The following is a 25258-nucleotide window of genomic DNA, read 5'->3' on the forward strand; positions in this document are numbered from 1 at the left end:
GGCTGATACGCCGGAGGCCGCTGGCCGCGGACCCCGTGTCCCGGGTGCCGGCGGGCTCTGCGGGGTGCTGTGCCCGGTACCCGCGCCCGCAAGTTCCCCAAATCCGGCCGTGGCGTGAGCGGGTGGTGCTGGCGGGGTGAGTTTCTTCTGATCGGTGGTTTTTGGGGAGCGAGGAGGGTTGTTTTCTTCCCCCCCCGCCAGAGGTGGCTGGTAGCCCCGCGCTCTGCCGGCTCGGCCGCCGGTGGGGAGCTGCCGGTCCCCGCTGCCAGCGGCTCTCTCCCGTCCCCGCCGGGCGGCCGCGGCGTCCCGGGGACCCACGCCTCTCCCGGGGGTGCGGCGGAGGGGGAGCCCCCCGGGCACCCCCCGCGTCGGCGGAGACTGGAAGTTGCTCACTTCGTCAGCGTCTCCTCTCCTCTTCCAGAGAGAGCTTGCTCTTGTACTTTAAAACCGATACATAACAATTCAGTTAGTAACTGAGATTTTGTTTACATATCAAGTGACAGAGAAATGGGAGCGAAGTACTTGCAGCCGCTGCAGTTCGGGGAGCAAAGGGTGTATATATTCTATTATTAAGAGAGGATTTAGCTAGTGCTGGTGGCACTAAGTGTGTGTTGAGGCAGAGAACTGGTTAGCTAAAACTCTCACCTTGGCTCGCTTTAGAATACTGCGGGAGCGTGCTTTGTGTACCGAGCTCTGAGAGGATTTGGAAATGCAAAGTACACCTCAGGAGAGAGTCTTTTGTCTCCTGGTTAAAACGGTGTTTAATATCTTGGCTCAATGCAGTGCAGCGCAGGAGGATCTTCACAGAGAAAAGAAAACCTTCAGAGATACCATTGTGCTAACAGATAGGTGTTAAAATGTCAGATTTCCCTTAGAACTCGGGAATATCTGCCTATGGATTAGAGGCCTCAGTGTGATTTATTTCTCTTCCCCCTTTCTCATGCCTGCATATGATTCTGAGACGTGGTTTGGTTTTTGTGGTTTTAATTGCATTCTTGGGCAACTTCCTGAAGGAGAAACCTGGTCGACTGATTGTTTTTTTTTTCACTGCTCTGAAAAATGACAACTTCTCCATTCGCTTTCTCTAATGTGAACATTTAGTAACTCTGCTCTCTGCAGGAATTCATTAGAAACCTGGTTTTGTAGGGGCTATTCACAAGCCGTACGTAGGTGTAAGCAGCTGTACTGTCGTGTAGCTTCGAAAAAGGGGAGAAGCTGCAGAAATCCATGAGCAAAGTGAAAAGCAGCTGCCTGCCTGCCAAGTGATCGGATGAGTCTTGAAAGCATGTGAGGTGAAGACCAAGAATGATTAAGTAGATTGATTCAAATACGTAAAAGATGTGCTAGCTTGGAGTTTTAGCATTTTATGGGGTGTGATTAAACCTGTGAGAATAGCAGCTGTTTGGCACAGGAGTGAACTTTGAGTAACAAATGCTAGTCTACAGCTTCTTTACAGTTACGGACAAGTTGTATGTCAGACAGTCCGTCAGCAAATTTTGTCTGTGCTCTTAAGATGCTGAATAGCTGCTTATCTGGATGTTACCCTGGCATCTGCTACCTAGGTATCAGGATGTTATAAAAACTCCTCTTTGCTTTTGGATGGTGATACGGCCATCGCTGTAGACAACTGTCTACATACAGCTCCGTGTACCTCATGTGGGAGGTGATATAAACTCATGTCAGTACAAAAAAGAAAGCAACGGGAATCTGCAATGTATTTTGTTTCAAGGTGTATACAGAAGTGTTGAAGCTTCTGTTTGGTGTTGTCATTGACAACCAGGAGAATAACATGCCTTAGTGGCATGCAGAGACTTTTAGTGTGGGTCTCTAAATTGCACAGCCGGAAATGTGTTCCAGTCCTAAAGCTTCTTAACAGCATACTGTTAGGCAGAAAAATGTCAAGCAGTGAGCCCAGGAAGTCGCACTAGACATTTTTAGACTAGATTGTGGTGTTGTATATAAAAATAATTACCTCACCCTATTGCTAGGAATTAAATTGTAGATGCTTGTAAATTGTGTGGATCTAGGGGAAGAGTTCAGAGAGAGCTCTGGCTAGAGCTCTGTGTTGCTTTGGTGGTGGGCTCAGCATCTACCTGGCTCATGCAGCCAGTTGCAGCTTTTCATTCTTGCTAAGCAACTACTTGAAAAAGCTGAGGTTCAGTGGAACGTTTTTCTTGGAACCCAGAGTTAGGGTTGTCTGGACCGCTTGGATTGCTTAATCACAGGCATGCATGAGAGAGTGTGCTTTTGTAATATTAATAAAGGGGAAATCCAGCCTAATCATCAAAACACTTCCAGTTAGTTGGTCTGTTAACTGGATTCTACTATTCTTTAGGGTCAAAGGTTTTATACACAGGAAGACAGGGAAAAGATGGATTAATCATCACCAATCTGTGAAGTGTTGCTGGATGCAGTCATCTATGTGTGCCTCCGGGCGTCCTCCCAGTCGCCTGTGACATAACTTACAAATCATGTTTTACAGCAAAGTAGTAGCTTGTAAGTACCGTGTAATTCGGTGCACCTATGCTAACCATAAACATCTTAAATAAGCAGAGTGATACACAGAACTGCCTCTTCTTAGCTTTAGAGAGCAGGTAGCATGGAGTAGCCAATAGCCTACCTATTAATTCAAAGATTAGCAGTGTAAATTAGAAAACTATGAAAATATGAAAAGGTTTTTTTCATGAAAGTAAATAGCTTCTGTGTGTAAAAAATACGGGAAAGCTGAATATGTGCAATCATGTGCATGTTCAGGTGTGTTTCCTCTGCAATAGGTGAAATGATTGGGTGGAAGAAGACCAGAAAGATGAAAATAAAGGCGGTAGCATTCTACAGCTGTAGCTACACAAATGTTTAGGCTGGCATGCTATGGGAAAAAAAAAATTGTTCTGTGTTCTGCTTTTTCCTGTCTCCTCTTTAGTACTAGAATCTAGTTCAGTACTTGACTACATGAAGACTTCTGAAAGCACAGAGGAGGTGTCTGCTGAAGCTGGAGCCAGTGGTCATGAACAGGAAGAGGATGGGTCGATTTTAGTGGAAATGCTAGTATGAGCCATATTTTCTCGAGTTGTTTGTCATGGTCTTGAAATATACTTAAGTGCTAACTGAAATGCTTTATTTATCCTTTAGTACCTCTTCTTGACCAGTGTCTGGAAACACATGAGTTTTGGCAGCTATTGTATCTTGTCAGTGGTCTGGTGTTCACCTTTAATAGCCAGAAAGATGCTTTTGCTTATATTTCCAGGCTGAAATCAGGACGTGACTCATGCTGGGGTCTGATAAATACACCACAAAGTGGTTTAAGCATGAAGGCATATTCATCTTGTGGATTGATCTCCCCATGGTGGAAAACTCAGTCTTGGTGACCATGGTCAGCAACATGATGTAAACCATGTGCTTCAGGCAGCTTCCTGTTCTCCTCCTGGGCTTTAGAAACAGTGGCCTGAGGTTCCTTCTAGTATCTTGGGACCATGAGAGGAATTACGGAAGACATCAAGACTGATTACTGTTGAGTTCTGAACTGAAGCCTCCTGCCCAAGGGTGTGCGTATATAGTGGCCTCAACATGCAGGTAGAAACTGTGAGAAATACTAGTTGTCAACAGACTGTAAGCTACAGTTGTAAATCACACTGGGGTCTCCAGCGGCAGTATTGAGAATTGTTGGTACATCTTGGATCTCGTAGTTCAGCTGATGTGCAGGTGATATGAATTCATGTTCATCAGCTATGTAGCTTTGACCAAGTTTTGTTTTCTTACTATTCAACAACTTGAACTTTAAACATCTATTCTTGCAGAAGTGTGTGTTGTGGTACTTAAGTGATCCTTGCTGCTTCTGAGATAGCTGTGTCACCTGGTCTGAACTGCAAGCTCCTCTTGGCCAAAGGTTGTGAGTGGTTTTCGAGGTTACTTGTTTTGTTTTAATAGGAGAGGGGCAGTTTTTGTCTGTGGCTCTGTCAGGTTACAAGTACAAAAACAAGAGGAGAACTGAACATACCTATAACTTTTCCTCTTCCATTGTTATCTTCTTACTTTACATCCTTAAGCAATCTAAGAAATCCTATGTAGAAGTTGGTAGGTTTATCTGTTAGCTGTATGTCTCCATCTTGCCATATACCTTCATCTTCTGAAGGAGCAGTTCGTGTAGCTTTCTCAGCAGCGAAGTAAGCTTGAGGCCTCCAGCTGCTCTGGCAGCTCAGCTTCAGAGGCTGCTTTCCCAGCTAATTGCCTACTTCCTCTGCTGAGGTTCGTCATCTGCGTTACAGAAATAGCGATGGACTGTGCGGAGGCTTCTCAGCCAACGCAGCTCACAACTCAGCCTACAAACTTTCAATCTGAACTGAATCAGATGGTTTAATATGCCAGGTCATGACTTGCTCTTGCAGGATTCTTGTGCGTAGCTCATACTCAGTTGTCTTTTTTTTTTTTTTTTTTTTATGGAAATTTAGGTCTTGCCTTCCCAGAAAGCTGGAGGAGCGACTGAAGTGATGTGTTTTGCCTACGTGCTCAAATGTGAAGAAAGGGTTTTGCACACATGATCTTTGCACATTAGGATGAGTGCATGGAGAATGAAATTAAATAAGCAGTGCCACTGACAGATGGTTGTTGTTACCTCTATTTTGCTTGTACTAAAGCTTGTAAAAATGAATAGGAAAAAATCTTTCAGCATTCTTTGCTGTTCCTCCCAACACCCTTCAAAAAGAAAATTTGAAAATCTTTTCTATGTGTACGTATTTACTTACTTTAAATCTCAACATTCTGTTTAGGTGGAACAAATCCTTGCGGAATTTAAGATTAAAGCCCTTGAATGTCATCCTGACAAACATCCTGGAAATCCCAAAGCAGGTATATATTCTTCCCTGTTAAAAAGCAATCTATTTTTGTCTTACCTTAACACGACTAAACTACTAAGCTGTTAAATTCAGACTTAAGACTTTATTAAATATTCATTTTCCCCAATATATTTTAATTGTCATGTTTATTTTGAGCATATCATCTTTAAATAGCAAGCTTTAATATTCTTTTCTAACACTTGCACACTCCTAGGTGGTAGAGCAGGAAGACACTAGTTTAATTTTTTTTTTTCCCCTAGAACTGTCTTTTTTTTTTTTTTTTCTATGGAAATTTAGGTCTTGCCTTCCCAGAAAGCTGTGGGACTAATTGCAAGCGAGGTCAGATTAAAGAAAAGAGCATGTTTTCTTAAATACAGATCTTCTAAATAGCTGTTAATTCTCTTATTAACTGGTTGATGTAAGTTAGATGAGTGATGAGGTTTCTGAGTATACAGTTAGGGTTTCCAGCACAATCCTCATTCCTGTATCCTCACTAGGGGTGATTCCTGCATCCCTACAGCATCTGTGAGTTCTGATAGTTTTGCAAGTTGGCTGCTGCTGCTTCTGAAGCCAGGGAGGGGAAAAAGATGAACATAAGTAAATGTCGATGTGCTATAAAGAAAAATGTAAATATCCATATCCTTTTGGCGTAACCTTTAAGCTTGTTCTGAAATGATTCAGAAAAGGCCACTAGAAAACTGTTACCTGATGTTTGTCAGCTTAAGTCTGTTTCATTGATGCTGGCCTAGAGAGAGAGAAAATCAATATGTTTTTTTCATCTTAAATATTGATAACTTAAATCCTTGGCTACATTACATTTAAAAAGTTACATTTGTTATCTAGTATTTCAGATGAGGATAGGATTTCTAAATTCACTTACAAATAGGAAGCAGTTGATTATAAGTGTTGTAGAATATGATTAATAAGTAAATAAAAGGCTAGCCACCTATCGCTCTGCAGATCTCCAACCACAAGTGAAGTAAAAGGTTAGAACGGTGCTCCTCATCTCTCGGAGTATTTTGTCAGATGGTGGTATTCCCTAGATAGAAATGCTTAAAGGTTCAGGTCTTGGATGTCAATGGGTCTGTGTAAGTACAAGTTCTTATTATGAACAGAGAATGCTGGAGTTGTTCCAATCTATTTTTATGGTGAAATGAATGTATCAAATACAACCATGTAACTTTACAGAACTGCCAACACTGTTATTACCATAGACCTTACCCCTTGTAGGAGGAAGAATAAGTAAAAACTTAGTAATATTGAAATACTTGCATTATTTTAAGTGGGGTGTCTGAAAGGCCACTTGGAAGACTGAGAGCCCATCTCTTACTACCAGTTGGGCGCCTCTAACCAAAGCATGCACAGGCTTTGGTTAGATACCATGTGGCTGATACCTCTTGCTATGTATCTTAGCTTCCCAGGAGTATAAAAATATTATTGCTACATAGAAAACGTATTTTCAGTTGTGCTGCAAAACCCAGACTGAACCATAGGGTGTGGTATTATGGAAACTGGGCTTCATAGTGTGTTGCTTAATAGGAAATACAAGCACCTCTCTTTGTAGAATAAACTAAACCTAAAATGTGTAGAATCTGAAAGCAAACAATCATCTCTCTTCTACTCTGCAGCAACTTGCATGCCTTGTCAAAGCTCTACTGAAATTTTCCCTGCTGGTTTCAGGACTTCGTTCTATGTCTTTGGCTTTCATTTTCTTTTACAATTTTTTTTTTCTCTTTGCTTGACAGTTGTCTAGATCTGAGTGTAACAGATACTAGTATGTTAACCCTTCTGAAGAAGGATGTGTACTGGCAAGTTCTCAATCTGCTCCAAGCACAGCTCTCCATGCACTCTCTAGTGGCCATGGAGCCATCTCCACATGGCTATTTCTGCTCTCTCAGCCTGGTATGTGCAGGAGATGGGGCACATGCCTCTGACCAGCAGATTAAAATTTCCTTGGGGAGAGGAAGAGTACGTTTCAGTTTGCTCTGCAGGGGTGTAGAGGTGCAAGGTATCAGATGAGTCCTGCAACAAGTGGAAATGAGTAAAGGTAACAGATTTCCCTTTAATATTCTTTAACGAAGAAAAGGACAAATACTACAGCAGAAGTGGGGTCTAAGGTAAAGGTTGGGGGGGAGTTAAGGGGTAAGAAATTGGCTGTTGTTACTCAAGGACCTTGTGGAGTTACTTCATAAATCTGTACTTATTGCTCATTTCCAAAGACTTAATACTCTGTACCTTATTAATGGGAGCTTGCAATCCTGTAGGTTTGCCTTTGGTTCTTAATGAGCCTGTACTTGCATAATGAGCATTGTTAATATACAGTAGATGTGGGAACTGTGGTTCTGTGAGGCTTTTCTTCCACAGAAACTTAAAACGGGAGCCTGGGTTATGAACCTGCTGCTGAGTCTGAGGCAAATGCTTTAATCACAGAACCATCGTTCCCTCTACTGGGGTGAATCCAGAGCAAGAAGGTACAGCCTCACTGCCCTGTTGTGAAACACCACCGTGCTGCGTCTTTTTGGGAAACTGGTTCTGCAACATTAGTCATGATGGGCTGACTGTCCCATGCTGTTTCTTCATTATGTTAAAATAACCACATTGCATAAAGAACTTAAGATCAACAGAACCATTTCTTTAATAAAGGGACACCAGTAAATTAAAAACATAATTCTCTTTAATCTTCCTGATACTGTAAGACTTGATAATCAATCTTAGAGAAGACAGTGGAAACTCTGCTTTAAATACAGGACTAAATGACACACAGCACCTTTAACAACAGTTGTTGAGCCTACTGCAATGAGAAAACATGGATAAAATTTGAAAATGGTGGTAGAACTGTAAAGTCACAGCAATGTCTCCATAAGGCCCCTGCCCTGTGGTATCAGCATATTGATCTCTGCTTGATGAACCAGAGATCAAGTTGGCTTCTTTTACTTCCATCCCTCCTGTATACGTAATTAAAGCAAACAATACATATGTGCCCATCTATGTCCTCAAAACTCTGAATAGTGGTTGTGTGGTTGCAGTACAGTTACAACTAAGTGGTGCAATCAAAAGCTGTCTCTGGTCAACTTTACATGATGTGAACTTGGTCTTTCTAGTGAACTACCATGAACCACCATCAAATGCTGTAGGAGACAGATACTGGTGGGAAAATCAGTCTGGTTTATGAACAGGAGAAATTAGGTGTGAGGCTACAGAAAGTTTTAAATGGAGCTTCTCTGTTCTTCATGCTAAACAGAGACTCCCCAGAAGGGGTGGTCAGGGCTTTTCATAAAGAATCACTGAACTCTCTAACTTTCTGCTCGTCTGGGAGCTGTGCTTGGACAAGGAGATGGTTTCTGTCTGGGGCCAGCCAGTTCTACAAGCCAGTGCTCTGCTGGGAAATTCCCCCTTGGCGGGGGAGGCTGGTTGGACACAGCTGAAAGGGAGGCGTTCCAGATGGAGACGGTCCATCCTGAAAAAAACACAAATGCACTAAAAAACTGAGAGAATTAGAAATACCAGAGACAGGATTAAGGTGGAGCGAGGAAAGCCTCAGAATCAGCACCGTGCTCTTTGCACTTGTGTGCAACGTTGGCTGTAGTGCCTGAAGTCAGACCAATATCTTAACGTACAAAATGTTTTTTAAAAAAAAAATTCCAGCTTATCTCTGTGTACAAGTTACGCTTATCTCATGTTGACAGTAACTTGCTTCTCTTCAGAGCAATGTAAGTACTGAGCTGCTTAAAAGTGTTTAAAAGCTAGCGTTCTCAGTGATGCTCTGCATATAGTAGACCTTCCAGGTATTGAGTAATAAAAATCTGTTTCGTTGTATTAAGTATATTTCATGTGACCTGATGTGTCGATATAACGTGGCTTTTATTTTTGTATCAGTGGGGACATCTGTGGGGTTTTTCAACACTTCTTTAAAGTGGGAAGCACTGCGAAGAGTTGTTAGACGAAAGGGAAGAGCCAACATTCTGGATGTACCAGAAAACCTGGAGGAAGATGAAACATTTCACAGTTCTGTCGTGTGGAAGAAGCCACTTCTGAACTCGCCTGAATTCAGACTGTGGGTCCTGCCACTCCAAACCCAAAAGCCTGTTTAGATGTAGCAGAGGCCAGGCAGCATGGTAGGAGAGGATACAGAAACTGAAGGCTTTGGTATATAAGAGGCTTGGGCAGAAGGAGAGTTGCGAACACCTGTGAGGGGGAGAGGAGAAGCCTATCAACAGGCTTGGGTGTTCTTAACACGCTGCCAAGTGTGCATCATCTGAAAAAACAAGACCCAGCATGTGACCTTCCCATTGCAACCAGAGGGGTCTCGTTGCTCTGGAGGAACAATTGCTGTGGGCTCAGCCAGCTCCTCTAATGACTGTTAACAAGTTTGGTTGAGTATTTATTCAGTCCTGCTGGAGAGAGTTAGTTAAATGCCTGAAGTGAAACTGCTTGCTTTGAGCTCCCATGTCAGCTGAAATAAGACTTTTAAATTAGTAGCACAGATGGCACTGACAAGGAAACATCAACATCTCAAACTTGGAGAAGTCCCCGAATGTTTGTCCCAGGCCAAGTTTCTCTGGGCACACAGGCTGCCCGGTGCCTGCCACGTGGGCTCGGGGGCTCCGAGCTTTCTGGGCTCGATACAGGGAGACCAGCAACGCTGCAAGGCTCTGGTTTTTTAGGTTTCCTCTGCTTAGCTGCACTTGCTGTTGTTTTGGGTACAGCTATTCACAGAAGTGAAGTCTGGTGTCTAAATTTCCTTATGCTTGATATGTCTTTAAAGAAACGGCAGAACCCATCTTGCAGCTGCAAGAATGAGCATTCTGGGTTATGCCTTACTGCTGTTCAAGTCAGGCTTCAAAATAAACACTTGGAGATGTCTCACAGGATACTAACATACATACAGTACTTAGTGCAGTCAGTATAGATATCTAAAAATCTATGTACAGTTCGCTATTTCTTTCTCAATTCACTTCAAAGTAGTTTTCAGGCTCTCTGGGACAGATCTTTTTCTCCAACTGACATTTCTAAAATCTGAGTATTTTTTCAGCTCATGTTTTTGCCTCTGTTCTCGAACCAAACTGCTCTTCTTCCTCTTGGGAAGAGTGCAGCAGCTCGGTCTGGCTCTCTGAAAACGAAGTCCTTCTTAAGCTAGTTCTTTCCTGTAGCGGGATCTCCATGCTCAGCGGCTTTTTGTGCCTGGGGCTGAAGGTGTAACTTCTCCCTGCTCCACCAAATGCCTTTCTAGACCCAGTTCAAACAGTCCGTATTAATTCAACTTTGCTTTTTTACCAGGCATTCTGTAAATGCAGGCCGAAAGCATCGTGTCCTCTTTGTTGAGATCAAATACGTCCATAACAACTTCAGCCAAAAACTTTAGCTATGTGTTCTGTGGGTGATGCGAATAGCTGAGCCTGGTGAGAGCTGAGCGTGCTGCCCACGCTGTGTGAGGGTTAGTGTTCCCAACACTGGCTGGAGGTTGAGGTCACCTGCAGATGGGTAGCCTGAAGGCATTTCATCATCTGTCGTGAAACAGCCCAAAACTCCCTGTGCAGACGGGACACGCTGTAGTGTTCCTCTTCTGCCTTCCCCAGAGCTCTGTGCTTGTCTAAAACTGCACAGCGGCTCACTGCAGGTCTGGATGGTGCTGGACAGGACTGGGAATGGGGCTGCTCGGTGAGGTGGGAGAGTGATGGAGTTCCCAGTGTGCTGCCACGGACAGGGCATCCCTCATATATACAGCTGAATGCCTGACATTGTCATCTGTTCTGTTCAGAAACTTTAGCATTAGGGTTAAAATCCAGATTCACGTAACAAATTAAATTTGGGGTTTTTTTTATTATTTTCTAGATGCATTTCTCTGGGTCAGTGTCAGTATTTCCACTGTCTGTTTGGAAGTTTCAGGTGTGGGATGCTGTCCTTCCTGCAAGTTCTCAATCTAAGAAGTGGGCAGACTACCTTGAAGAGGGATTTATTTTCAGTCCAACATCTCTCAACAGCCCACACTTATGTAAATGAATTTGCCTATACACCTTCCTCCTTCTCAGTTAACTTTATAAAAATATAAAGGTCATAGGCAAAGAAATGCCTAGCTTGTATTTTTGTTTGGCTTTCTCAAGCATTAGATTCAAATTTAACTACCACTGGGTTTTTAGCTTCAGCATTATGAAAGCTTGTTGAAAGCTTGTTGGTATTCTGCATAGCAGGTCAACTGTTTTCCATCCTACACATCCTACATCCTTTTGGATTTTTTTTTCTCCTTGCACTGTACTTAAGCTGTTTCTTTCTTTCAGGATATGCAAATGTACTCCTTGTCACTGAACTGCCTAGAAGTTGAATATACTGAAATCTGTGCCAGAAGCATTAATAACATGAATGCCACTTCTGCTCCAAGGTGAAATTAGCTCCTCAGTCAGCTGGTTAAGCTACGCAATGGGCATGGCAGGGCCAAGAAGCAACTGCTCTCTAACTATGAAAAGCGATTTTACTCTTTCCAGAGCACTCGCGGCACAACTTGTTTCACTTACTGAGTCCATATCTGCTAGAGGTTGTGCTCCAAAATAGAGACCAGCCTGCCTTAATGGCATAGCAGGAGGGAGAGGTTAGGCAAGCATGGAGTCCTCTGGGGAAACCAGGTGCAGGGGATAATATTTTGTTTCTCTGAAACAAACAAACAAAAAAAGCAAACCCAAAATCCTGCAGCAGTGGCCTTGGGAGTGGGGTGAGGGGATTTTGACAAGGCTTCACAGATGTGTCATGGGGAAAATGCAGGGCTCTTGGTAACTGTCACCCTGAGTCTGGCAGGAGCTGTCACCAGTGAAGTAGAAAACTTGGGACTTCCAATATATTGTGGTAAAGGCAAAGAAGAGAGAAATGTCTGATTCCAATAAGAATTGTGCAGCTGCAGTACATAAAACAGTGTTTCATTGTCATTTATTTGGTTTTATGGAAGTGTCACTCCTGTCCTCGCCCTCATAATATACTTCTGGCAATGTAATGTGCCAAGGGTAGATGTGCTCGAAACAGTCCAATCTCTTCTGGTTTGCTGGCTGGATCAGGTGGAGCTGCCTCAATCAAAAGCAGGGTTTTCAAATTACAGCTCAAATTGTGTGCTCTGATTGCCTTGTCTGTTACTATCCCTGGTCTCCATCACTACAGGGGACAGGCAGTATTTCACCTACATTAACTGTTTGCTTGCTTGTAAGTGCATCTACTTAGAATCTCTAACAGTTGTGGGGTTTTGTGGATTGGTGGAGGGTTGGTTTGGTTTTTTTTGCCAAGGTACTAGCTAATGGTAAAAGCCTGATTAATATTGGGATTAAGAATTTTTGGTTAAACTGCCCCTTGGGTTTCCAGGTAGAGGGAAAAAGAGGTGGTCAAAGAAAACCCAAGCCTCAGCTTCTCTTGGAGTGGCAAGCTACACTTGCCTCCTGCAAGGCAGCATTGCCATGGCTGTTGAGCTGCTGCCTGGGAAAGAGGGAGGCCTTCCCCCTGAGAACAAAACTAGAGGTTCCAGGTGGTTGCTTTGTGCTAGTAGCAAAGAACACTTAAGAATATTCCTTAACATTTTCAATATAAAATGCACAATCTCGCTTTCCCTGTCGGGCTGCTGGTCCTCCCCATGACTGCTCCCTGTTGTAGCCAGTGGGGTGGGATGCAGGACAAATCCAGGCAGTGACTCATGTAACCTGCTGCAGGTGGCATTTGTGTTTTCCTCCTGCAGGTCTTGGCTGCAGCCAGCCAAATCCAGTCTAGTTTTCAAACTGAGCTTGGGTAGTGCCAATTGATGGCTGGTAAGGAGCTCCTGTGGAAGGAATTGTACTTCAGTGACTCCAAAACTGCTTGGGGGATTAGCAGGTTGATGGGAAAGACCTAATTAGTGGGCGGGCTGTTAATCTGCTTTGTAGGACAGCTTTTTCACTTTTTCTTGCATAAGTTAAATCAGTCCAACAGGTTCCTCTGGTCATGGCTATACTAACAGTTGGGTTTGGGGGAGAAAGATGTCTCAACTCCTGCGTTATTTCATGTTCAGCATTTGGTTCATTCTGTGCTGCGACAGCAAGCTTTGACAAAGCCGATTCTGTCCCCTGAAATGGCATAGAAGAAAGTGGAAATGCCGTGTTTGTTACTTCTGAGTGTTTTAGCCCAGCTAAAGTACGTGCTATTAAAAGATGATTAAACGAATCTGTACAAGCACCAGCTGGCTTTCTGGTAGTGGTGTGCTCCAGCCTGGCCTGAACATGGCAGCATGGGTAGGCTGTGAGATGGCCCTGGTGCTTCCGGCTGCTGTACAAACGCCCTTTTGGGTGAGGGGGGGGCAGCTGGAAATAAGAAGTGCCTTGGCCAAAACCCTCTCCCTGCCTGGATGCTGTGTCTGTGCTGGCCTCCAGCTCCAGTGCTGCTGGAGCCTGAAGAGCAAGCATGCAAGGCTGAGCAGAGGGCTCGAGGGATGGAGAGACCTGCTTTGGAGTTTTGCATGTGGTATGCAAATGTCATATTAATGAGTTGGATACCTTCTGCAGCCTAATGAGCCTTCGGTGAACTAGGGATCTACCTGACTCCTCAGCATGCTTGAGACACAAACTCTTGGAGCACCAAAGTCAGCTCAGTGGGGGGAACAGGCTCACTTGTTGGTCTGAAAATGGGAGTTGGGACTCTTGAACTGTGCAACTGAGATGTCTTAAAATAAAAATGTTGTGATGGACCTGCTCAACGGTGAGCAGGGAACCTAATTTCATGGAATAGGAGATTATTGCGTGGTTATTCCTCTAAGTACCTGTTTGCCCTAACAAAAAAGGGATTGAATACACTTCCATGAGGAGGAAATACAGCCTAGTAGTTGCAGTACCCAGTGTTTAAGATTTGGGCTTGGTTCTGTAATCAGTTGCTGAGAGGTCCTGAACAAACTGTTGCTGCTGCTTGTGCCTCAGTCCCTGGGTAGCCATGGGTGTAACGAAACTGAGGTCTGTTAGATGTTAGATCTGCAGATGAAGATTGTCCCATTCTGAATGTGAACTTCCTTCTGTGCTCATTAGCTGCTGAATTTTCTTAAGTGGAAAAATACAGGCTAAAATCTAAGCTTAACCTCTTGTTTTAAAATCCAAGTATTTCTCTATATTCCCATCATGGAAAATGCCAGCTATGCAGCTCACTCTTATTATTCTAGGCAGGTGTCAATTCCCACAACAGAAGGTCTGTTTGCATATGTATAGATGCTTCTGTTCACTGCAGAAAATGGTCGATAAAATGTACCGTGCATCACATTTTAGTAGGCAAGGACCATACCACAAAGCTTCTTAGCACTAATTTATCCTAAAGGGCAATTTAAATAGAATGCCAAGATTCCATTAACTGAAACATAAAACTAACTGAACTTGTGTGTGGTGGGAGGTAGTCTTCCAACTTGGTGGCTTTTGTCCTGTTAATATAGTCACTGATATCTAGCTATTTTGTGGTTATTTCTGCTTCTAGAAACCCTTAGACCTAAATACTGGTCGCAGTAAAATGCAGATGTGAGTCCTGTTGCCAGAGCTCTGTAAATGGTGCGTGGAGCATGTGCAAGACTTGCCTATTCTTTAGGTAAATAAGAATTTAAGTTGAAAATAAAAATGCTGTACTTAGGAAAGTTGACTTAACTTTACCCTTTTGTTCTTTTACAGGAATCTCCAAGCAGAAATCATGAACTGGCACTTCCCACTTCTGTTTGTTCTTGGGACTTTAACATCTGTATGTTCCCAGTTCAGTTTTTATCCTCTGGAGGAACTTAGCTCTGATGTTGGAATCCAGGTCTTCAATCAGATAGTGAAAGCTAAGCCTCAGGACAACGTTGTTGTTTCCCCTCATGGGATTGCATCGGTCCTGGGGGTGTTGCAGCTGGGTGCTGATGGCAAGACAAAGAAGCAGCTGACAACTATGATGAGATACAGCGTAAATGGTCAGTGATTCCTAAGGTGTTTTGGGGTGTGTTTTGTCAGAATCTTTGTGCTGTTTTGAGATGGCTTTCAAAGTGTGGTAGATTGCGTCATACACCAATTAACTCTGTTTACCAAAGCACAAAATGCACAGGCTTGAAGTTAATTGGCAATTTGAGTATGGACATATACATATACTTGAACTAGCTTATAAGCAGCTTTGTTAATGACTTCAGGGCCCTGGCTAGAACTACCTTTGTCCTTGCAAAATGTATTTTCCAGAGCAGTGTGGATGGCAGTCCAGTGCCAGCACTATGCAGGAAGGCTGCAGTACCCCATTTCGGGCTGTACTGAACTAGCCCTTAAAGTGTCACTCTGATAACAGGGCAAGAGAATATTTCTCATCACCACATTGAAAGCAATGCAAACTCTAACCATACAATTGATATTTTCACTTTGATGCTCTTCAGTTTTGTTCATTTGTGTTTCTGCTGTCAGGATCCCTGAATCTGTACTTCTTGTAGTGCCCTTTCATTGAAACAGCCATTTCTGCTTGTCTCTGTGCCTGACACTGCATGCATCTGTGTTTATATTCCTCTGCCAATGTCTGCCCCTCGAGAAGGGTGTAGGCTGAAGGTTCTTGCTGCTTTACTTTGCATGCTGAGTATTCTTGTGAGTGTTTGCCAGCAAGACTTAACATCTTAGTGCCAGCATTCTGCCTTCCAGGAATAGGAAACACTCCAAGAGGTAAGTGCACGTTTAAATCTTGAGCAGTATTGTCATATAACGTGCTGTCCTGTCTTCATTTGCTTTGCTGTTTTGGTTCTGGGTTTAAAGTACAGCAAAACTATTTGTCAGCTTAAAATCTAAATGTTATTCATTAAAATCTCTTCATGGGATAATCAACTTTAGGAACACTTGAATGCTCAAAATACAAGTACTTGCAAAATTTTTGAAGCATTTATAGCAACTGGTTTTATTTGGCCTGCAGACTTTCTAATTCTGTCTGTGAGACACAGAGGTTCTCAAACTCCTTGTAAGGTAGCCAGTACCTTGTTACAGAGGCTTGTTACGGGATGCTACCTGTCTCTTTGCACAGATCTCCTCTGCTCTTGTTCATGATTGCCTTACAGTCCTTTGGCAACTACAGCAACTGCTTCTTTGGAAAGGTAATAGTTGGAAAGTATTTAATTTATCTTTAGCTGTCTTTTAATGCAATTTAGCAGCTGGAAGCAAAGAGGAGAGCCAGCATCATGAGACCAGCCAGCTCTCCCCGGACCACCAGCAAGTGCTCCGTGGACCACCAGTGGTCCACAGAATACAGTTTGAGAACCTCTGTTATGGTATGTTCTCCAAAAGAATTTGCCCATAATATTGGAGAGTGAACATGTAGCAATTCATACACACGGTACTGCTAAAGCATTCATGATACAAGAAACAGCAAAGCCATCTGAGGCTTTTTCTTATGTGCAGCTAAGAGAATAACTCTGAACTAATTTATTCCCTTCATATCTCTTATCGCAAGTTTGTCTACATGAGGAAGCAGTCTAGAAATATTTTTGCCTAAATTGTATTGGGAAACAGAGGGAGCCCATTAGTAACTGCTGTAAAAGCAGCCACCCGAGGATCCTGCTAGATACAATGGCTGCTGTGAAGTTGCTTGCCTGGAGATAGCTTCCCTGTGTAGACAAGCACTCATTCATAAGCCGTAACGACGGGGGAGAACTGGGCCTGGTGAACATGGCAGTTCTTCCCTGCTGCCGAATGCCTTCTCTCACGCCCAGGGAAGGAGCTGGGAAGCACTCCATAGGAGCTGCTTTCGGGTCCTAGGGATCTTGACTGTAAGCGCTGGAACCTACTGCTTTCCCAAGCTCAAGTGCTAAGGGATTGATTCCTGCTTGTAGCTGATCTAGGCCAGGGCCTAGTCTTAAGGAAACTTGACATGGACCTTATTATGGAAATCTTGAGAGCTTCCTTTATTCTCCAGTAAATGGAAAGGAAGGACGGTGAGAAAACAGCTTTTGCTCTGCACTCTGAGTTTCAAGGCCACCTGCATAATCCTGCAGACCTGTTGGCTCCGAGTGAACAAGCTGAGCCCTTGACTTCCTTTGTCACTGTCACAGAACTGACGGGTCACCTGGGCTTATATGATATGAAATATGGTTTGGAACAGTCCCCTCTGTGGAAGAGCATGGTTGGTAGCTCCATGGGAAGACTTGAACCTCAGTGTTGTCTCCGGTACTGTCCCCAGCATTCTGAGCAGACAGACAGTGGGGCAGCAGGCATCACGGTGAAGGTCATCTTTTTGCTGGGAAACAGTAGCGTTCCTCAGATGAGAGATCAGAAATGGGTATTTTGGAAGGCCTCTCGGATTGCCTGCTTTGGTCTCCTTTACTAGTCCGGCACTTAATGTCTGAACTTTCATGTCAATAATAGTTGCATATGAAGTAACTGTTTGTTCACCATCTTATTCTAAATTAAACTTGCTGTTCTTTCCAACTAGGAGTTGGTAAAGCGTTAAAGAAGATAAACAGGCTCATAGTCTCAAAAAAGAATAAAGACATTGTTACAATTGCTAATGCAGTGTTTGCAAAGAGTGGCTTTAAAATGGAAGTGCCTTTTGTTACAAGGAACAAAGAGGTGTTTCAATGCAGTGTCAAGAGTGTGGACTTTGAGGACCCAAATGCAGCATGTGATTCCATCAACCAGTGGGTGAAAAATGAAACAAGGGGTAAGTATTGGCGAGTACTTTTTTGTGCATGGTAGGGTGGTGTCTGAGACCTCTCAGTGCCAGATAGAAATACTGAGGAAAGATGGGGACATAGCTCTGCCTTGCAGCTGAAAACTGTCTTTACGCTGGCATTAGTGTGATATTTTAGAGGTGATGGGCCAGGAATCTGCAGTCTGACTGTCCCAGCAGATGTGCCTGTCTGGTGGACTTGAGGGAAGTGTAGTGAGTGTTCCCATGGGATCAGGGGAGCTTCTACTGTTCTTCTGTTCCTTCATAGAATTGATGAGAGATCTAAGCAGTGTTCTCCTGGAACTTTCTCAATCATGAAAGATACTTTCAAGCAGGTTGGGTGTTTGACTCAGTAAATAAAACTTGTGGAAAGCTGTAGAGCAGTTCAGCTTCTGCTCTCTCTGCCCTAAAATATTGCAAGGTTCAGCTGCATTCTTAGTCATGTTTAGTGGAGAATTTTTAATTTACCCTGCCTTGACAGGACTGTCATGGTTCAAGCCTCTTGGCAGCTAGTTGCCAAGCTTACATACACTGAAGCCAGAGATCATGTTTTGTAATGTATTCATGGTCCAGGTGAACTACATGTTTGTTATCCCTTGGAGTTAAAACCAGTGCCTCCTGGATGCGAGGAGTGTGTTAATGATGTTGGATGTAGTATTTGAGATGAGGCTGTCAAATTCTTCCTCTACCACGTGATCAGTTTTACATAGCCATGTTACAAGCAGTGTGTGAATGGACAAGTACTTCAGCTGAAATTATTACCACTGTAAGATAGTCTTAGATCTGCTCACATGCTGGAAAGGGTAAGGCCCAGTTAGTTATAACATCAGTCTAATGATTAGCAAGATATGTTTGCTTTCTAATTATCCCAAAGTTTTAGTTTTTCACAAAGAATACCATTGGCTTTATGAACCTCATGAGTTGTCGGCACACTGGCAGATCAAGAGGCCTAAAGTAATATGTGCTTCAGGTTCTTAATGAGTGGTTGGCCAGTGTTATGACAGCAAATACTCAGATTTTCTTTATTTCTTCTAGGTATGATCGATCAGGTTGTAGCTCCAGATGATATTGATGGCAGTTTGACCAGACTGGTTCTTGTAAATGCTGTATATTTCAAGGGCTTATGGAAGTCACGATTTCGTCCTGAAAATACAAAGAAACGTCCGTTTTATGGAGCTGATGGGAAGACCTACCAAGTTCCTATGCTGTCCCAATTATCCATCTTCCGCTGTGGTAAGCTCAGTAACTCCCACTACTACCAACAATGGTTGTAAAAATTTGTTCTTTTCCTTCAAACTGAAACGAGTTTGCTGTACATGTGGTGTTTAATGGTATTGCTTATTGTGGCTGATGTAGGAGGCTTTTCGTCACAGAAGTATCTCCTACTGCTGAGGTATGGATGAGTTTGCTGTGCAAGGTATTTAGCAGTTGCTTAAGGTTGAATAGTCTGTCAAAGTACTTGTCTTATCATGTTGCCTTTAAAAAGGAAAATCTAAAGTACCCGAACTGAGACCTTTTGCACGTTGCTGAACCTTTGCAGTAAGAACAAACCCTTATTTTTTTAAGGGGTGAGAAGAAAGGGAAACTGCCAACAGAAACAGAACCCTGAGGTTTATTTGGTCGTGAGTTGTGTATGAAAGAAAGATTGGGGTATAATCAATCTATATTTTCGTGTATAATAAAGAAATGGGACGTGCACAGTTCCTGGTCCTGTGGGAGGCAGAAGAGCAAAGGATTAGTATGTTGGCTGTATATCTCAAGGCATGAAGCTCCTCTTCAAATTCAAATTGAGTCACAAGTGAAAAGAAGATCAGCAGGTTCAGCCAGACTTCCACCAGAGACTCTCAGAGCTGACATAGGCAGCTCCGTGGGACCAGTGATGTACTTGAGAGCTTCAGTGTTGCAGTCCTATGAGGATTTTATTGGTCAAAGTAAGACTGAAGCTGGGATAAAACAGTATTTTCTGTTGTGTTATTCCAAGAAAGTAATGCTGTCTGGAAGTAGTTTCCACATGTGCTAAATACAGCCTGAGAAATAGGCCTGAGAATACAGGTTGCTATAAATCCAAAAACTAAGACCCACTGTGCTTTTAAATACTTAGTTTTACTGTTAGTAGTGCTCAACTAAAATTAGTAGATTTGTATTAAAATAAACAGCTCTAACTTTGTCCCAAACCCGTGTATTAGGGCAGATCTAATATAATACTTGGAGATAACTGCTGAAAGTGTGAGCTGGGGGAGATGGGGAAGCCTCCTGCAGTGTATACTACTTGTCTGTGGAGTCTGAAAGATCTTCATATCTTAAGATGAGCTTTAGCAAGACTGTTATCTTAAAGGCTTCTGACTTTTTATTCTGATGCTGGTTAAAAACTCCATTAAGCTGGCCTATGTTTAAGCCAGAAAAGCTATGGAGGCTAGAAAGGTACAAGAGAAATGCTGCTGAGTTAGGACACATTTTAGGTTGTGTATCTCTGGATATCCTATATTGTATATTATTTATCTTGTATCTTATTTTTGCTTGCAAAAGCATCTTTTAAAAGTTTAAATTTTTTAAGCATCTTAAATCCCATCAGTTGGCTGAAGATGAACTCCCCTCCTGTTGGATGTGTCTCAGGAGTGGTGCCAGTGGCACGTGGCAGATCAGGAAAGTAGTAATTCCCTCTTAACCTTTTGTTACTGTCCACTACCTGACTTAAGCAACCAGTATTTTGATCTGTAGGCCTTAGTCCGAGAACCACTGTCATAATAAAAGGAAATAATCAAACTGCCAAGCTTGTCACAGTTACTACAAAATAAGTGCAATACTGCCAGTTTTCTAGCACATGAGCTTAGTCAAGGCAGGTTGCATGGCCCTGGCAACAAGATTAAATTTCTAATGAAGATGTCAATTTTCAGCTTGGGCTGACAAGTGCAGACTTACATGAAGAGAAGGGAAAGATAATAAGATCTTACTGCTGTCCAAAAAACTTTCCCAGAAACCCTGACAAGTTTTCACTTGAAATGCCTATAAAAAGCATTTGCTTCCCAGTCACACGCCAGTAACCAAAGGGAACTCGGAGGAGGAGAGGTTGCTCAGAGACAGTTTTCCCAGCACTTACAGGAACTCACGGAGGCGTTGCTATCTCACTCCTTCTCATCTACTTGGCCTCCTGCGCTGCCTCAGAGTGGCTGCTCTCCACTGCCTTGAAGGACTCCTTCCTAATGAGATCCTTATTAAGCAAGAAAATGAAGTAATTGCAACAGAGTGCTTCAAACAGGAGCTCTTCCAATAACTCTTGGAGGAAAAAGCTTGTCTACAAAATCTCTTCAGTTTGGAAAGATAGTCTGCTGCTGTTTTTTGCTTTTTGTTTTTCAGTGCTCAGTTGGTCCTGGTACAGCTGAGATCTGAAGTAGAGATCCAGCTGACTCACAGACCTGGTGATTTCTAACATAATGGCTTGTCACTCTGGGCTGATGAGGTTTGTCTGGGAAACAGAATGCACGTCAAACTCAAATCAGTATTTGTTTCATGGTGTCAGCCTGCCTGTGCTTTTTTTTTCAAACTAGCATCTGTACAGAGCCCATGCCACTCTGGAAGGGTTGCCTAGCAGGAAGGCAGACAGCCTGTGACTTTTTATAGTCAATTTTAAAGTACGGGTAGAACTTTCTTAACAGACTCTCATAGCAGTAGGTGTCTAAAGGTATAATAGAGATGTAAGGCTGTAAGAACTATGGCTCATTAGCTTTGCTTTTTTTTTTTTTTTAAGGAACTACAAGCACTCCAAATGAGCTTTGGTATAATATCATCGAATTGCCTTACCATGGTGAAATGATAAGCATGTTGATTGCTCTGCCTACTGAAAGCACAACACCGCTCTCTGCTATCATTCCTCACATCAGCACAAAAACAATAGGAAGCTGGATGACAACCATGGTGGCAAAAAGAGTGCAGGTTATTTTACCCAAGTAAGTACTAATATAACCCATTTCTCCTTCAAGGAATGTTTTGGGGGTCTTATATGTCTATCTCCTCTGATACAGGAGAAATGGAGTGCTTAAGGCAACTTTCCTGCATAATACTGGTGCATTCTTTTTCGTTTGTTCCAACTAGGTTTACAGCAGTAGCAGAAACAGACTTAAAGGACCCTCTGAAAGCACTTGGTATTACAGATATGTTTGACCAGTCGAAGGCAAACTTTGCAAAAATAACAAGTAAGTTTTTGTTTGTTTGTTTTAATCCATGGTGGTCCTTATTAATAGTTTCTGGCACTGAATAAAATGCTGGTTTACCAATGCAGTTGTCTGTTTTGTCTTGAATAAGTGTTACCATGACACTGGAGCAAGCTCTGTGTTGTAGCCAGCCAAGCACAGCTGCTTGTTTCTATTGAATGCTGCAGTGGCTTCTTTCCCCTTGTCTTGTGTTACAGCAGTAAATCATGTTGGTCAGCTTCTTAAGATGTGATATTACAGCCTGAGGGTCTCGAGCATTGTCTAAAATCTACGGCAGGACTTCTAACAATACCATACCTTGAGCTGTAACAAATACTGCAACTGCAGTGTTTAACTTTTCCTTGAAGCACGCGTTTAATGACTCTTTCTTGAGCTGTAGGAAAGCTCAAGGACTACATTCCCAGTTAAAGGGACTGGAGCAAACCAGAGCTGTAAATATTGGTGTCTGAAAATGGGGTGTAGACATGGCTCTAAAATGTCATCTTATTTCTGTTCTCTGCTTCTGTTAAACTCCCAATTAGCTCCTACAGGAAGATCTAACAAAAAAGCCTGCCTTGTGCTGGCTTAATTTGAAAACAAATTCCTGTGTTTCATTGAAAGCAAAGTGTCTTTGCCAAGTGCTTTTTTTTTTCCTCCCCAACATTGAGATAAATGGGAGTCTAACTTAAATTCAGATGGCATTTTTTTTCTCCAGTCATTTTTTTTAATTAATACTAAAAATGCAAGTGAACTCTTATAACTAAAACTATCAAATAAGAAAACCTAGTAAATGGGGAGGAGGAAGATAGGTTATTCCCCATTTTTTTTGTAATTACTAACTTGGTGCATGTCAGGATTTCAGCAGGATTGCAGCAACTCTTACTATTCTTAGCCATGCTAGCATAGCTGTTACCTACAAGGTACTTTGACTCTTGTGGTTAGTTTCACTGAAAGTGCTGCTCTCCTTGGCTTTTTCAGGATCAGAAGGTCTTCATGTATCGCATGTTCTGCAAAAGACAAAAATTGAAGTTAGTGAAGATGGAACCAAAGCTTCTGCAGCAACAAGTAAGCAACTGTACTGATAATTGTCAGACTCAGGAAAGCTCCAATAGAAGACTATACTGCTAAGCAAAGGTAGCCCACTTTGAGACCATTTCAGGAACGTGCTCTCGCTTCCCATTGGATCAGCTGATGGGTGTTATGTAATTCCTCAGGAAAATCCCAACTTGCCAGTATTGATCACACCTTCGATATACTCTTAAGAAGTAGAAGCAGGCTTACTTCTAGAGAAGCGTTTTCTAATAGCTAACACCTTGGCCACCAATGTAACTTTCCTGGCTATCCAGGTGGCAAAGAGGACTAGGCTACTACATCCTTTGGGTGTCAACCCAAGACTTCCTTCCAGCTTTCTGTGTCTCTTTAACATGGTTCCCATAATAACGTGTAACCTGTGTGGCTTTAAATGTCCAAGTTGGTAGGTTTTAGGCATTTCTCTCTACTTGTGCAAGTTTCTAGTATACAGTAGGAAACTTCTCTGAGAGTGTATAATGTGTTGTGGTACTTGCTTTGTCTAACTTTTTAAACTTTTTCTTGCAAGCTGCAATTTTAATAGCCAGGTCGTCCCCTCCTTGGTTCATAGTAGACAGACCATTTGTATTTTTCATCCGGCACAATCCCACAGGTAAGCAGCATTCCTGGGTACTTTTTCTGCTTACAAATTGAATATCAGTTATGCAATAGAGACAAAAGAAGTCTGGAGCTACTGAATAACTATTGCTTTAAAAAAATCATGCAAGTATGTTCTTACGCCTTTAATATTAGATTATTTTACTTGGAATACAACTCAGAACAGGAAAAAAACATAAGTATTGGTTGCCAAGTTAACAGAAACAAGTGTGGCAGGTTCATGGGTACAAAAGAATAGTCTTTAATTCTCATAGTTCCCCTGAGTGGAGAGGAAATAATTCTGTTACCGATAGTGAATTGGTGAATAGGACTCGGCTTTCCAAAGGACAGGAAAACAGTGCTGGGGCAAAGGCTAGAACAGGGGCTGTGGGGATGTAGGGTGTTGCCCCAGCCTGCTGTGAACAGAAGTGAGTGTGCAAACATAGTGATCATGGTTTCTTTGCAGTATGGGTTGACCCTCCTGGAGCAGAGCTGCCCCAGTTACTTTGAATAACTCATCTACTTCTTGCAGTGACACGTGGATGATAAATATGCTAGTTAGTAGGGAAGAAGGTGCAGCTGCCAGCACCAGGGGAAGAGTAGGCTCCTGGCATCAGTCCCCATCCCGAGGCTCCACAGAGCATTGACAGAACTGTGTGTCTCTAGAAATGTGAGCTAGCCACCTATCCAAACACACGCTTCCCTGGGCTCACAAACTTGAGGGAGGCTAGACAAGACTGTGACGAGGTGGCTTGGCTGTGCTCTCTGGACTTCATGCTTTCATGGAAATATTTGCAGACTATGGTAATCCTTGTTTTCGTTTCATCCCTCAGGTACAATCTTGTTTATGGGACAAATAAACAAACCTTGAATGTGGAAAAGACCTTCTTCAAGAAGTAAACAGACTCATGTGACACACCCCTGTTCTGTTAAATATTTTGTACACTACTCTTTGACTTCACTCAAGAGCTAGTTTTAACCACTGACTAGGTTTTGAAACAGGAGTCGACGTAGTTCTGGCTTTGGGGGGGGAAAATACAGATTGAAAACTACAGTATCTCTTAAAAATGTCTAAAAGATTCTTTAAACTACTGAATGGTTACCTATGCTAACAAACTTTTGACCTTTTCTGTATCTACTAAGAATTTTATGTATGGCTTTTGTGAGAGGATTTTAACAGAGAATGATAAACGTTTTTATTAATATTGATTTTCTTCTTGTGTGTGGAAAAGGTCTAATTTTGTAGATACTGCCTATCAAAATTACTTTTGGTTCTTGAGTGTCTTGGTACCTGGATATTCTTGGTAGAAATAGATTAAAAGTTCTAGCAATTTTTATTTTATATAGTGCATGTATCACTGAGAGTTTTAAAACTAATGTGGTGTTAGATACACATCGCATTGTCCTGTCTTATTGTAATGTAAACTTGTCATTGCTAGTATACACTTTCTATTGGATTTAAATTTTATATTTGTTTTTGTACAAAGGAAAAAATAAAACTGCATTATGAACAGTCACTGTTGTGCATCATGGATATGCTGATGGGTATTTGGGTCCAGAGCCTTATGAAGTACTTGTTTGAGACTTCCTCCTAAGGGAAGTGAAAGAAGGGTGGTTTTGTAAGACTTTGTGTGGCTATTTTTTTTTTTTTTTTTTTTTTTTATCTCCCACAAATCACCTTGCAGTTAAAGCTGTTCTCTCTTCTCACTCCGACTCCACACTCTCATATTTTCACCTTTGAAAAATACCTGTAATACATCACTGCTGCTAATCAGACTGCCCCTAACACTGAACAGCCAACAATAGCTTAATGCTAATCTGAAAGATATGGCGAAACTGTGAAATAACAGCAGAAAGTCAGAGTGGTCATTGGATTTTTGGATCTCTTTAGAAAGGTGGGTTTTTTAAGCTTTTTGTGGCTTTTTTTTTTTTTTTTTTTTTTTT

The 25258-nt window shown here is 42.4% G+C and overlaps 1 protein-coding gene across 4 annotated transcripts; it reads left to right on the forward strand.

Annotated features, from left to right (window-relative positions):
- The first annotated feature begins 16 nt into the window (after window positions 1-16).
- On the forward strand, window positions 17-24831 carry SERPINE2 (serpin peptidase inhibitor, clade E (nexin, plasminogen activator inhibitor type 1), member 2). 4 transcript variants are annotated; one of them, XM_014960658.1, is made up of 10 exons: window positions 17-136; window positions 14471-14745; window positions 15946-16065; window positions 17226-17453; window positions 18498-18695; window positions 21208-21406; window positions 21552-21652; window positions 22628-22714; window positions 23247-23330; window positions 24148-24656. In XM_014960658.1, exons 2-10 carry the CDS (start codon window positions 14490-14492, stop codon window positions 24183-24185), a joined length of 1311 nt encoding a protein of 436 aa, XP_014816144.1. In that variant the 5' UTR covers window positions 17-136; window positions 14471-14489; the 3' UTR covers window positions 24186-24656. The 4 variants fall into 4 exon arrangements, with proteins under 4 accessions (XP_014816144.1, XP_014816143.1, XP_014816141.1 ...); XM_014960657.1 differs by lacking the exon at window positions 17-136 and adding an exon at window positions 8531-8539; XM_014960655.1 differs by lacking the exon at window positions 17-136 and having other exon boundaries at window positions 15949-16065.
- Window positions 24832-25258: the final 427 nt, after the last annotated feature.

The sequence above is a fragment of the Calidris pugnax genome, unplaced genomic scaffold (genome assembly GCF_001431845.1).
Source record: "Calidris pugnax isolate Ruff unplaced genomic scaffold, ASM143184v1 scaffold398, whole genome shotgun sequence".
NCBI lineage: Eukaryota > Metazoa > Chordata > Aves > Charadriiformes > Scolopacidae > Calidris > Calidris pugnax.

Coding starts and splice junctions, on each gene's coding strand:
- SERPINE2 (XM_014960657.1), top strand. Junction 14,746..15,945: donor GATGAGATACAGCGTAAATG/GTCAGTGATTCC, acceptor AATGCAATTTAG/CAGCTGGAAGCAAAGAGGAG. Junction 21,653..22,627: donor AAACTTTGCAAAAATAACAA/GTAAGTTTTTGT, acceptor TGGCTTTTTCAG/GATCAGAAGGTCTTCATGTA.